The sequence below is a fragment of the Echinops telfairi genome, unplaced genomic scaffold (genome assembly GCF_000313985.2).
Source record: "Echinops telfairi isolate 266 unplaced genomic scaffold, ASM31398v2 ScPeMD7_3533;HRSCAF=4204_0, whole genome shotgun sequence".
Taxonomy (NCBI): domain Eukaryota; kingdom Metazoa; phylum Chordata; class Mammalia; order Afrosoricida; family Tenrecidae; genus Echinops; species Echinops telfairi.
The window spans coordinates 77,213,025-77,227,828 of NW_022107431.1; the positions used below are offsets into that span (position 1 = coordinate 77,213,025).

The 14,804-nt window shown below is 36.8% G+C and overlaps 1 protein-coding gene across 6 annotated transcripts in view; it reads right to left on the reverse strand.

The window, feature by feature from the left end:
• CCNC (cyclin C) overlaps positions 1-14,804 on the reverse strand; it is a 29,189-nt gene that overhangs the window by 8,579 nt on the left and 5,806 nt on the right. For 2 of the 6 annotated variants that reach the window (XM_004710899.4, XM_045294432.1), the window contains exons 3-10: positions 13,899-13,983; positions 13,550-13,619; positions 10,343-10,394; positions 4,073-4,128; positions 3,642-3,677; positions 2,874-2,965; positions 2,081-2,148; positions 423-502 (exon numbers count right to left, since the gene is read on the reverse strand). In XM_004710899.4, the coding sequence (XP_004710956.1) occupies positions 423-502; positions 2,081-2,148; positions 2,874-2,965; positions 3,642-3,677; positions 4,073-4,128; positions 10,343-10,394; positions 13,550-13,619; positions 13,899-13,983 (539 nt within the window). Of the gene's footprint in view, positions 1-422; positions 524-2,080; positions 2,149-2,873; positions 2,966-3,641; positions 3,678-4,072; positions 4,156-10,342; positions 10,395-13,549; positions 13,620-13,898; positions 13,984-14,804 lie in introns of all 6 variants that reach the window. The other 4 variants (XM_045294429.1, XM_045294430.1, XM_045294431.1 and 1 more) reach the window with 3 other exon arrangements.

Genomic DNA, 14,804 nt, shown 5'->3' on the forward strand with positions numbered 1-14,804 from the left:
TGTACAAATGTGCTTTACACAATTGATGTATGTATGGATTGTGATAAGAGTTGTATGAGCCCCTAATAAAACAATTAAAAAACAAAACAAAACCACTTTACTAGGAGATAGCTTCTGCTACCAAAAGTTCACAGTATTCACTGGTTCCTTGGTACTGTAGCTTTAAAATAATTCTGAAGTGATAAGACTGTTTTGCAGCCAATCAAACTAAAGATTTACTATCCTCTTTAATCCTAAACCAACAGAAGAAATAAACTAAATACTCACTTATCAACTCTCTCAAAAGCAGGTTACTTAATATTTGTTAACCAACCAACTCCTTAGCCTGGTGAACGTAATAAAAAACGTAGATAAATGTAATGTTAGTTTTAAAGTGTTCAAATCTATATTCAACTGAAGGAATTTTTAATTTTAAAGAATACCTTTTCCATGTCCACAGAAAGCTCAGCAAACCATTGCCTGGCATCTTTCTGCTGTACAACACAGGCCACATGCAGGCAAGCTGTCAAAAAAACCCGAGAAACTACTGCTGCTGATTAATTGCAAAAAGGAATACCGGGACTTAACAACTAATGACAAGATTTTCACATGCACTGTTCTAATACTCTTTTTTAAAATTATGAGAGAAAGGAAGCAGGGGAGAACACTTGGGGAGTGTAAGAATTAAAGGCAACAGAGATAAATGCTGTTATATCTTGCAATAATAGTAATCTATGAGAAGGCTGAAAGGGCCTGGGAGGGCAAGTGGGAATATATTCAAAAATATATATGGCTCTGAGACAATATTTATATATGGGTACATGTACAATCTACTCATGAATATGGTAGAACATACAGGGGGCAAAGTTAAGAAAACTCTTTAGATAAAGGAGTTAGTGGACCTGGGGGGTCCAGGGCCATGATCTAAGAAGGCAATGCAAAGTTCAAATGGTATAACACAGTCCATAATAAATAAGGATGTACATCTTATTTTGGTGAATAACAACTGAGGTCTTCAGAGCCCACAAGGAACATCTAATGTGCAGCTACTGGTCTGTCTGTGCTCAGAGGAAAGAAGTGTGATGACAATCCAAGACACATGAAAACCATTAATCCAGTGGCCCAATGGATCATGCAATTATCTCCACAGCGATGAGACCAGAAGTAGATGGTGCTCAGGTACCACAGCCAACTGCTCTGATAGAAATCACATTAGAAAGCTCTGAATAGAGTGAGAGAAAAGTGTGACATGAGATATAAAAAAAAGACAGAGACTGGTGAAACCCTTGAGATGCTACACTGGGGATTGCAATTAATGAGATGGGGCAAAGTGTGTATGAATTGTTGAATGGAAAACTGATCTGCTCTGCCATTCATATGCTGATAAATTTCAATAATTTTGACCATATTTTGATATGTCAGTAAGTATTATTGTTTCTGCATCATTTTTCTTTCCAAAAGTAATTAGTATGTAACCAAGTACTTACAACTTAAAAAGACTGGAATTCAGTTTTGTAACCAAAAAAATTAAAGAAAATAGTTTAGGCTAATCCAATATAAACAAAGAGAACAAGATAACCATCTGCCTCACACTTTTGCCTAAGCTAGTTCCAACTAAGCAGCCTGGTTGTAAAGCTTTATTATCTAGTTTGATTACTCATATGACTTAGTCTATAAACAGTAGTAGAAGCCAGGGGCTTCTGTGAAACTAACCCAGGAAAACATATATTCATCTAAGGACTTACTTCGGCTCAGGATATATGAGACAGGCCCATGATGAGTTACATGAGATAGTGAGTTACAATTAATATTAAGCTTAATTTTGAACATTCCCCCACAAGCTCACAAGAATGTTCTGTTCCTATGCTGCACAAAATTACTTATAAAGAGAATTCAAAATAAATGCACAACAAAGGGAAAGATGTGCGGGGGAGACAATAATCTTGACTTGTGATAGTTGCAATTCGTATTATTGAATGGGCATATGCAAAGAAGGATTAGTTTATTCATGAAACAAAGTAAAATAGAGTGGAATATGTTTTTGGATGTGATCTGAATAGGCTTATAACAATTTAACTAACGGGACACTACACATACATACCTAAAGCTATCATGAAAGGAGGATACAGCAGGCAAAGATCCGTTCGGTAGGTATCATTCACTATCCTCCTATAGAAACAGAAATCAGTTCATTATTAAATGTATAACTACCTCACTTAATGACTACACATTTGCCTCCAGAGAAGGCCATATATTCCATCTATGTACACATTTATTTATCTTTCATATTACTGAAGCACATATATAAATGATAAAAATATCAAGGCAAAAAGATACACAAATACAATGGATAATCACATTTTAAAGGGTAGATTATAGCCAAATATATTTTAAATGTTAAAACCTTACAAGAAATCATAAAATAAAATAAGCACATTTTTTCAATTTATTAAAAAAGGCAAGAAATTAGATAGGAAAGCAGAAATTATATAAGAAATTATCTATCTATCTATCTATCTATCTATCTATCTATCTATCTATCTATCTATCTATCTATCTATCGAGTATCACCAAAAACTATTCTGATGGTCTCAAAGATCATTTCGGTCTTAATTTTTTTCAGTCTTAATTTTTATGGAAATAAGACAGTTTTACAAATTCTTTTAAAAGAAATAAAAATTTAACAGATACATTTATCCAACAAGCAATTTATTTATTATTTTAGCATTTGAACCACTCAGATGTTTTTAATATTCAACAAGCAGTTATCTCACACAACAAAAATACCTTGGGGCACCAGTTTAATGACTTAAAAAATACTATGCTTCATATTTAGTTGTCAACCTTCCTAGTTAGTAACACGTTACACTATTAATAACTTCTGTTCTAATTACCATGCAAGGGGAAGCAACATGTCTTCTTGGCCCATGTCCTGCACATACTGGAGCAAAGGTCTATAAGGATGATACACTATCAAGCAACAATCCTAGAAACAGTTTAAAAAATTTTTATGTGTAAAAACAGATTTATCACAACACAAAACATTATCATTACCCAACTGATTTGTAATTATTTATTTCAAAATGAATTTTTATAACTCATGCTTGCTTCCCTTTTGTTATTGTGAGCAAGCAGCATGGCAGCCCTAAATCCTACTATCACAGTGAAGGCAGTGCTCTCTCTGAAATATACCTTGGTAACTCGGTTGGCAGTCAGTCAGCATCCATTCCCTTAGAGACTCAAAGTGTCACATCTGCAACACACTGAAACCTCTTATGAGCCTACAAATCCATAGTTCCCAACTGGAGGAGCAGAATTCTGCCAAAGACATAATCTATCTTTAAATAACACCGCACACAATCACAATTGTGCAAATAATTTACAATTGTTTCATGTCCTGACTGATTTGCTTTTAATCCTCTTATTCTAGTTACTGACTGCAGAGCAGAATAAATTCCTCATCTTAAAGAGGATGTACACATTATTTACAGGCTTCACACAGAATATAGGGTATGATGCTACTACGATTTAACCACCATGTATCACTTGGATAATTTAAAAACAGATCACCCAACAATATTTCTTTATATAAAAATCTGAATTCATGAAGCTAGAAAATACCAACTTTTACTTTATTAATCACAGGAATAAAGTACACTTACCATTAGTTCTAAAAGATAAAATTCACATTCTAATACCTGTTTAAAAAAAGATGCTCAATCAAATGTCAACATTACACAACATAACAATATAGACATGTAATTTATCAAACTTTTTGCCAAAAATTAAGAAAACAAAATCAGTAACTAGTATCACCCAAACCAATGCACAATAAATTACTTAATGATAAAGCACATATTAAAAAATCCCCAAGGTGATTAAGTGGGGCACCCAGATGGGTCACCATTGCTATGAAGGACTACAAAAAGGGGAAAGCTAGAAGCTATTTAAATTTAATTGAACACTAAAGTGTATATTCTTTAGTGCCTCAAGCCACCATTTCTAGGAGACTACTCACATCTACTTGGATATAAAATGGACCTGGTTTATGGACAGCTCTGACAAGTAGTTTTGTTTTATGTAATATACTTACATGATTCATCCTATAAGGAAACTCCTTTGGAAAGGCATATGAAAATCTAGTTTTTACTGCAGAAAACACAACAGAAAAACCAACTTAAATAAAGAAAAACAGGAATATAAACCAAAATCCTGTTAGCACATTGTAGAAAATCAGAGGGTAGAACTAAATTACGGCAAGTAAGAGCTCTTGGAGATGCTTAGAGACCCAGGTTCTGTTCATTTTCCCAGAAGGGGAAAGACTGAGTGGTAAAAGCTCTAGGACCCTTCCTGTCTATACTACAATGAAAGCAAAAGCACAAACCCACTGCTATATAGTCCAGATCAATATATGGTTTCCAAGGCTATAGATCTTAGGGGATTGCGTATACAGTCTCGTCTTTCTCCTACAGAGTGACGAGTGGGTTTAAACCACTAACTTTGCAGGTATCACTCCCCACTTACTCCTTAGGGCCACCGAATACCAGGATACGAAAAATCATTGCCTTCTATCCTTTCTAAATAGCTCTCCAATTCTAGAACAGTAATGTTCCTTTCTCCAATGTTTAGTTTAGAAGGAACAACGATATATAATACCAGAAGGATAATACATAAAAATATATTGGCAGTGGTTATCTGAGATTTAAGGATACTTAAAAAATGAATCTGCATCTTCTAAACTCTTTATAATGACTAAGTATTTCTTTATTCAAAGAAATAAAGCATGAATAGAAGCATCTTACTCTCTCAAGCATTCATACTATTCGTATTAGTCACCAAAAAAGTCTGAGTAAAGTTAACTATCAACTGCATAGTCTCAAAGCTTCTCAAAAAGGTGTCCACATACACATCTAAGTACAAATTGAATAAACTGTATTTGAGCCACTTCCCTGAAACATTTCATTTGAACAAATTAATGCTAAAAAGTTTCTAGAGAATCTATGACTTGAGTCTTTCCTTTTGTCCAAAATTTAATCTCACTGAGGTGAAATAAGAATTTTACTTGTTCTATATATTTTGAAAAATATTAGTCTTGTAAACAGAATGTCCTAATAATTTATTTTGGTTGGTAACACCTCTGAAGAACTGAAATTTAGAAAACCCCCTAACTACCAAAGCAGTTACAATTTAACAAAAGGTAGGCTGACCAGTCTCTTAACTGTACCCCATAGCATTTTCCTCAGCTGCGATCCCTAGAGGCAAGTGATGTCTTTCTCCAAGGAACCTTTGGTGTGAGTTTGAACCACTAAGCTTTTAATAAGTAGATGAATGTGTAAGCACTACACCACCCACTGAGCAAATTAGGAAGTTTATATTTAATCTTCCCTTTCTCCTTCAGTGAATTCACTGGGGGGGAGGGGAAAGTATTTATTAGAGTCTCCGAGTTTTACAAATGCCTTTGCTGTAACTAAGGATACAAGTAAAGTAGGTATTTATATACACACTCCTTACTTACCAACTTGGTTAGATTCCAAAGACCAAGTGGTTATGCAAAAATCAGTATTGTGTGAAAAGAGAGGATGACTACAGCAGATCACAAATATGAAGGATAACTACATCACTATACAACACCAAAGCACATCATTACTTTTCTGTCAAATCACCGAGGCTCATGACCTGGTCAAGCTGACACTTAGCTTTAACATCAAAGCATCACTCTTGCCTGACACCAGGGTGTTAATGTCAAATGTATGTTACAAATGCACAAAAATAAGGAGTACTTTTACTATTATCATTAATGTAAAATGTTGGATATCAACATAGTTGATAACGGAGGAGTAGGTGTCCTGCTAACCAATCAACAAAGTAAAATCATTGTCTCTGGTACTTAAGATAAACCTACATATATCCTTATCCCCTCGACTATGACTACTAAATCAGAGGTCAGGTTTCCTGATGCTGTTAAATTCTCTCCTGTACCCTAAAATTGTTCTGCATTTTAATTTCTTCTTTTTCTTCTGACATGGAAGAAAATGTATTCCTCTTCTCCAGCACTATCCCTATACCACTCATGCTTTGATTTTTCCTGCACCCCCCCCACCTTTCATCTTTCCTTCTACAATAAGTCTTTTCTATACTTTCTAACATATTCATACTTCTCTTAAAAATCAAAACAACAACAATAAAACCCACCTAATTCTCTCCTATACTTTATTTATTTATTTTTTATTTTTTTAAATCAATTTATTGGGGCTCATAAAATTCATCACAATACATAGATCAATTGTGTAAAGCACATCTATACATTTGTTGCCCCCATCATTCCCAAAATTCGCATGCCTCTTAGTACTTTATTTTTTTTACAGTGTTAATTACAGGAAAAATGAAGAGAGTACTCTCTTTCCCACCTAGTTTCACTGATTATTAACATCTTACAATGAGTTTGTTATAATCCCTAGAACAACGTTGTTGTTTGGTGCCATTGAGCCAGTTCTGACTCAGAGACTACATACAACAGAACAAAACACTGCCTGTCTGCCCTGTGCCGCTCACAATCGTTCCTATGTCTGAGCCCATTACTGCAACCATGGTGCAAACCCATCTCCAGGGTTTTCTTCTTTTTCACTGAGCCTCCACTTCCAACCAAACTCACTGCCAGAGTCAATTCTAACCCATAGTGACTCTACGGGACAGGGTGAAACTGCCCGTGGGTTTCCGAAATGATAACTTAAGAGCAGATAGCTCATCTTTCTCATACAGAACGACTCATATTTTAGAACTGTTGACTTTGTAGCTAGCAGCTCAACTCATAACCACTACAGCAGTGGGGCTCCGTCTCACCTGATAACATGTCCAAGTCACATGAGACAAAATCTCTCCATCTTTGCTTCCAAGGAGTGTTCTGGCTGTACTTTTTCCAAGACGGATAGGTTTGTTCTTCTGGGAGTCCATGGTACTATCAACAGTGTTCTCCAACTCCATAATTTAAATACACCAATTTTATTTTTTATCGTCCTTATTCATTACCCGGTTTTCACACACATATGAGGTGGTTAAAAAATTCACAGCCTGACCCCAGTAACCACTAATAAACTTTGATATCTATATATCTAACAAAAAAAAAAGACCATGGTCTGGGTCAGGGACAGCTTAGTACTCAAAGTGCTGTCGTTGTTCTTTAATACTGTAAAGAGATCTTTTGCAGCAGATTTACCCAATGTAATACAGCTTTTGATCTCTCGACAGCTGCTTTCATGAGATTTGATTGGGGATGCACGCAAAAGGAAATCCTTGACAAATTCAATCTTTTCTCCATTTACCATGCTGCTGTCTACTGGTTTAGTTGTGAGGATCTGCGCTTTCTTTACATTGAATCTTTGCATTAAGAAAACCACACAAAAAGCTAACGTCTTTGATCTTCATCAGCAAGCTAGGTCATGCCACCTGCACATCACAAGTTGTTAATAAGACTTCGCTAATCTGATGCTGTATGCGTTTTCATATATTCCAGCTTCTCTTGTAGATGACGGAACTGAAGCACAGAGTAGTTAGATATTTGTTCAGTTTGTCACAGAGAAAGCACCAGAGCTAAAACGTGGGACCAAGCAATAAGGGTCTAGACAATGTGCTTTAAATTTTATCTAATAAATAAAATAGCTTACTACAGAACTTCCCAATTTACTGTAAACCAAAAACTTGGTTTTGGTTTTTAATATGATAATAATAAATAAATTTTGGCAATAGGTATCTTACTTTTTTGTTTTAAAATTTACCTAACTAAAAACGCTGGCATGTGAAAGTTTGACATTGAATAAGGAAGACCAAAGAATCCGGGCATTTGAATTACAGTGATGGCAAAGAAAACCGAAAATACTATGGATTGCCAGAAGAACAAATAAGTCTGCTGGAAAAAGTATAGTCACAATGATCCTTAGAAGCAAGAACGGTGAGGCTTTGTCTCAAATACTTTGGACATGTTTCAGGAGAGACCAGTCCCTGAAAAAGACATCACACTTGGTAAAGCAGAGGAGCAGACAAAAAGAGGAAGACCATCAACAAGAGGAATTGCACCAGTGGGCTCAAACCTAAGGACAATTATAAAGATGGTGCACGTCCGGGCAGTGCTTTGCTGTTTTGTACATACGGCTGCTAGGTGTCTGAGAAAACACTAAAAACAACCACCTACAAACTTTGGGAAGCGACACTAGCACAGGCAAAGAAAGAAGCTAGTATCTACTGTGAAGAGATGAACACTGGTAACATTCTAAAAGAATCCCTTCAAGTTGTCACACAGCTTTTCAAGGACTCGGTTTTCTAGATACCAATTCAATATGGGCATTTTAAATTTTATGACAAAACTACTTATGAATCTCCTATACTTAAAAGAGTAAGATATGAAATGAAAAAGAATTTTATACACAGAATCTGGCAATTACATTCTTTTTAGAAAGGGGGATGATCCAAAAAGATGAAGGTCAGTAATGTGAACAACAAATACAAAAAACAACCTATGGCTCTGCAGTCCACTCTGACTCACAGGAGTACTACAGGACACATTGGAACTGTCCCGTAGGGTTTTCAAGGCTGTCAAATCTTCACAGAAGTTGGCGGCCACATTTTTCTCCCATGGAGGGACTTGTGGACTTGAACAGCCGATCTTGTGGTTAGCAACTAAATGAACTAAAAAAAAAACCCAAACCTGCTGCCATTGAATCAATTCTGACTCACAGCAACCGTACATAAGGATGTCTGTGGTAGTAAGTCTTTACAGGAACAAAGGGCCTCAACTCTCTCTCTTGGAGTGGCTGGTGGGTTTGAGCCAGTGCGTTTGAGGTTAGCAGTCCAACACGTACCCAGCAGTGCCACCAAAGCTCTTTAAAAAAACAAAGTCTGAATTATCTTTAGTAACCGTATATACTCAAGTATAAGCCAAGTTCTTCAGCACATTTTTAATGCAGTTTTTGTGGTAAAATTAGGTGCCTCGGCTGATATTCGGGTTGGCTTAAACTCAAGATTATACGGTAATTAATTTTTACTTGAATTACAAAGAAAGAACATTATATTAACACCGTATATAATACATTACAAATGTTCCAATATTTTTAAAACAACATAATCTTAGTTCTTTTAATAGCATGACTTACAAATGTTACAATATAATCTTATTTCCTTTAACAGTTGCCCCATATATAAAAGGAGTCCCCCCACCCCACCCCCACCCGGTGGCTCAGAGGGCACACTTTGGGCTGCTAGTTGCAGGGCCAGCAATTAGAAACCATCAGCCACTCTGTGGGGCAAGGAGGGGCATTCTACTTCCATAAAGAGTTAGTCTCAGAAACTCTCAATCCTACCCTGTCCTACCGGGTTGCTGTGAGTTGGCATCGACATTGGCATTGAGCTTGGCTTTGGTTTTACATGCACTGAAACCTAACTTTTTAGCTAAAACTTTAAGGCCAGAGGTAAAACTTACTCAAGGTTATGCAACTACTTAGAGCTATGTAGTTAGTCATTAGGAAACAAAAAATACAGTAAAATTAGGAGACAAATGTTCTTCGCTACCAGCCAGCTGCTCCACAAGGAGATGTGGCAGCCTGCTTCCCTAAGATCAGAGCCTTGGAGACCCAGGCTCTGCCCTGTCCTTCAGAGTAAGGCGTGGCAACTCGAAGGCAATGGGTTTTGCTTTTTTAAAATCACAAAATTAAGAGCCACTAAGTTGATTTAAAAAATTTTTATTGCTACCCACTTTTCTTAGAAATATAAAAAACAAAACACAGGGAATCCAGGGCAGATAAACTCCTCAGGCCCAATAACAAGAGTATGGATACTAGGAGCGTAAGAGGAAGGTGGGGGGAGAGGGAGGGAACCAATCACAATAAACTACATGTAACCCCCTCCTCGGGGGACGGACAACAGCAAAGTGAGTGAAGGGAGACAGTAGTTGGTGTAAGACATGAAAAGAAATGATCAAGGGTTCATGAGGGAGGGAGGATGGAGGAAAATGAGCTGACACCAAGGGCTCAAGTAGAAAGAAAATGTTTTGAGAATGATGATGGCAACATGTGTACAAATATGCTTGACACAATGGATGGATGGATGGATCGTGATAGGAGCTGTACTAGCCCCCAATAAAATGATTTAAATAAAATCAAAGAAAATTTTTTTTTAAATCTTGAGATAATAAGAAGTTTTTAAAAAGTAACTTCACATTTTAACTTTATTTTTAGACAAAAACATAACTATACAGGTACCTTAAGGAGATTTATACTAAACAAATCTCTCACATATCTAGTAACTGAAAAGCATCTATATTCCACTGCGCTTCTTTGACAGTTATTTCTTAAAGCAAGATCTTTTTCATACTTACATACAGAAGTAGCAGCAGCAATCAATCTTGTATTTGAGACTACTCCAAATTCCTAGAGAAAACAGGTGAGATCATGTGCATATTAGCTCAATACACCAGAAGGTATTTGAGGTCTATTCAAAGCAGAGTATTTTCTGTGCTCCTACCAGGTTTGTACCCTACTTATCTTCTACCTACTTTAAGTTTAAATTGCTTTTAAAGGAAATCTCTTAATGTATTACCTTTTCTTAAAGCTACTAGAATTTAAGAAAAAAACTTAAGTTTTATCATTTAATATCAGTGAAAGGTACTGAATTAGAAACCAAGTCCTAAAGTGGCAGAGCTAATTTCTGCACTTAGTTTCCAAAACTTTGTGGATCTACCTTTAATTTCAAGAACAAACACAAACTATACTTCCTATTCAAACTTGAAATAAAAAAATGTACCTTATAACATTTAATACCAATGCAATTAAAATTTATCTGAAAAGGATAAATTTTAACATCACCAAAAAGAGCACGAGTAGATAAAATATCCTTTTGCAAGCAAAGAGACAAAAACAGCCCACCCTAAGTCTAATAATTCTCATTTCTCTTTTAACCAAATATACTATTTTATAAAAACAACTTTGACTCACCTCACACATATTGTTTCATTTCATTTTACATTAACCTTACAAAAAACTAAAAATCAAGAATTGGTTCCTTATCCAACAAAAGAAATATAATAAATACATAAATATGCATTTATTTGCATTATTTTGCATTTATTTGTATTAAATATGCATTGTTTAATTACTTTTAACCTATATTTTATCCTACATGCATGCGTATATACATATTTATTTATATTTACACTTAGACCTCCAACCATAACTAAAACTAAAATCTTATACGCCTGAGACATCTTCTTAAATATAATCACAGAAATAAATAAATCATAGGTGAAAAACAAGAAATGCGATTATCAAGTCTGAAAGAATAGAGGACTTCAAGGCAAACTGTTTATTCTAAACAAGGCAAATGCTTACTCTAGATCGGTAGTTTATATGAATTTCCTCTTTATCTCCCATACTGGTTCTGCTAAGATACATAAAATTATATGTAGCATTTGAAAAATCCCCACCTATGGAAAAATCCACACTTACAGGAAAAGCCTGTGGGATACAGTTTCTCCCCAGGTTGTCCCCCCCATATTACATGCCAAACCTAAGACACTGCTTGAAAGGCATGGGAAATGACTGTACACTTGGTGGTCAGCTGCTTACAGCCTATCTCCCGGCGGGCAACAACCATGGAGAGCAGTCATACCCTACTGTCTGTCCCACCCACGGTGGGGCCCATCCCTGCTGATAAGGATAGTGGATTGCTCCCCTGAAGGAGAGCCCAGAGACAAGGTCAAGCCAACTAAATGAGGATCAAGGTTAGGTTGCCATCTTGAATCTTTGGTTCACCTATCTTGTCACATGTATGCCTCCCCTTCCTATTGCGTGTACATTGCTAGCCCATCCCTTCCTGTTGTACGGATGCCTACTGTATAGTCTCTTCCTGTTATGTATGTGGTTACCTATAATCAGGGGGGACTAGCGTGGCCCCTAAATGTATATAAGCTGTGATTGGAAATATATTTTCTTACTGCGCAGACCTGGCTGCTGAGATCATGGCCATCCGGGAGGTGATCAAATATATTCCCTATCTTGTCTAATGCCTCTTTAATTTTATCCCTCAATTACACAACTGCCCCTTGGACCCATTCGATTGTGAGAGCTGGTACTCCACAAAAGCCTTTATAAAATATTTTTCTTTTCCATTACAGAATTTAACAAAGCTAGATTGGCCTCCTTAAATTACCATATACTCTAAAACCTCTAGAAATCTTTTGTTAATACATTTCTCTTATTTCCAGGATTCCTCGGGGACTTGGTTACTTTGCTGCCCGTGCTGCCCTGTGGCGCTCCCGTCACGTTGCTCCCTGCTGTGCCGGGGCAGACCAGGCACACTTTCTGCACAGCGTCTCCAGTGCGGAACCCCCAGGGCTGTGGGTCTGGTGAAACGTGCCTTGTGGTGGGGCCGGTCCTCACTGTGCATTCAGCCTAACTTGAATGAATCTATAAAACTATAAAACCTTCTGCTGTCTAATTGATTCCAGTTTATAGCTATTCCATAAAATGGAGTAGAATGTCCCCATTGGGTTTCTAAAGCTCTCATCTTTACAAAAGCAGGCTGCCACATCTTTCTCCCATGAAGCCCTGGTGGGTTAGAACTGCTCTCGGGGTTAGCAGGCACGCACATATCCACTGCAATAGCAGGGCCCCACCATCGGGCAGATTCAACTCACAGTAATCCTATACCGGTTTTTGTTTTTAAAAAAAATCATTTTATTAGGGGCTCATACAACTCTTATCACAATCCATACATACATCAATTGTGTAAAGCGCATTTGTGCATTCATTGCCCATATACTGGTTTTCTAAGATTGTACATCTTATGCCTCATCTTTCTCCCTTGGAGGAGCCAGTGAGTTTGAACAGCCAAGCTTGTAGTTAGTAGGTCAACAGCCCACTGTACTACCAGTGATCTTCTATACAGCTATAGCCATTCCCTAACCTTCCTTCTGTTTTCCCTATGGATTGTAGGTGGCCAATCATCAGGAAGCAGGGAGTGGAGACAGAACAAAGGACACATATGGGGCAAGAGGGCATCTCAGGCTATAGTAGAGAAGCAGTGGCACTTACTGTTTAGTGCTAAACAATTAGGATCTTAGAGGCAGCAAAACCAAGCAGTTAAAAGTATCAGGTCAGAGGCCAGACTCCCAAATACTGCCTCTGCCAACTACCAGCTTGCATGATGTTGAGCAAGTTATCTAACTTCTCTGTGCCTCATTTTCCACATTGGTAAAACAGAGATACTCAATACTTTGTACCTTAAACTACGTTATGAGGATTAAATTATTTATTATTTGTAAAAGGACTTAGAGTAGTGCTTAGAACTATAGTAAATGTTATATACACATTGGTTAAATGAATACATAAAGATATGTTTCTTTAATCCTATACTAGTATTTTGAAAATAATCCTATTTCAGTATTTTGCATCCTGTTCAGTATTTCAGTATTTTGCATAGATCACCCTGTATTACAATTTTTACCACAGGTAGTGTGAAAACTGAAACAGATTAAATAATACACATTATTTATACTTTTATGAAGAATAGAAAATTATGTCATTACCTCCACTTTGGATGCCAAAAACACACAAGTAGGAGCCATTAATACGGGATCTATACTTTTCAGAGAATACCTAAAGTATTATAGAACAAAGTTAAAAGTCATTTATATAGAAAACACTGAAAAGTCAAGATAATGCTGTAGAAAAACATGGTTCATTTATAAATGACTCATCCACATTAATTATGAATTTCAAATACCATATATACTTGTGCATATGCGGAGTTTTTCAGCACACTTTAAATGCAGTTTTTGTGGTAAAATTAGGTGCCTCGGCTGATATTCGGGTCGGCTTATACGCGGGTATATACGGTAGATATAACATTTCCCAGAGTAAAATGAAACAGCTTACCTGGCATAGAATCTCTTGAAATAGACTGTAGCAGTGGCAATAACTTGCTGTCTTAATTTAAGATGTTCACCTAATGCTTGGATAACTAAAAGAAAAATAATATACTGTAATAAATATTTCTTCTGAAATCACTATATTAGCATTACATAGTAACTTCCAAAGGTAAATAAATGTACACATGCTACAAAGCACTACTTGCAGATCAATGCTCAAGCAGTGGGATTTACAAATTTGTTAAAAAGTCAAGTCAAGTCCAGCTCCTGGCAATCCTGTGTGTTACAAAGGAGAACAGCTTTACAAAGCAGATCGCCAGTCCTTTCTTCGGTGGCGGTCCTCTGGAGTGGGCTCCAATCACCAACCTTTAGATTAAGACTGTGCCTCCCAAAATTCCAAAGAAAACCCTCATTGAGTCAATTTTGACTCAAACTGACACTATAGGACAGAGCAGGACTCTCCCTGTGGGTTTCTGAGACTGTAGCTCTTTTTTTTTTTTTTTACATATACAATGTTAATCTTTATTTATTTATTTTTAGATTATTTTACTGGGGGCTCGTACAATTCTCATCACAATCTATACATATATCCATCGAGTCAAGCACATATGTACATTCGCTGCCCTCATCATTCTCAAAACATTTGCCCACCTCAGCCCTTAATATCAGTTGCTCATTTTCTCCCTCCCTCCTGACCTCTCTCCCTCATGAACCCTTCATAATTCACAACTTACTATAGTTTTGTCATTTAAGTTACACTGTCTGACATCTCCCCCTGCCCTCTTCTCTGCTGTCCATCCCCCAGGGAGGAGGCAATACCTAGATTCTTGTAATCGGTTCCCACTTTCTACCCCACATACCCTTCACCCTCCAGGCCTCGCCCCTTTCACCACTGGTCCTGAAGGAGTCATCT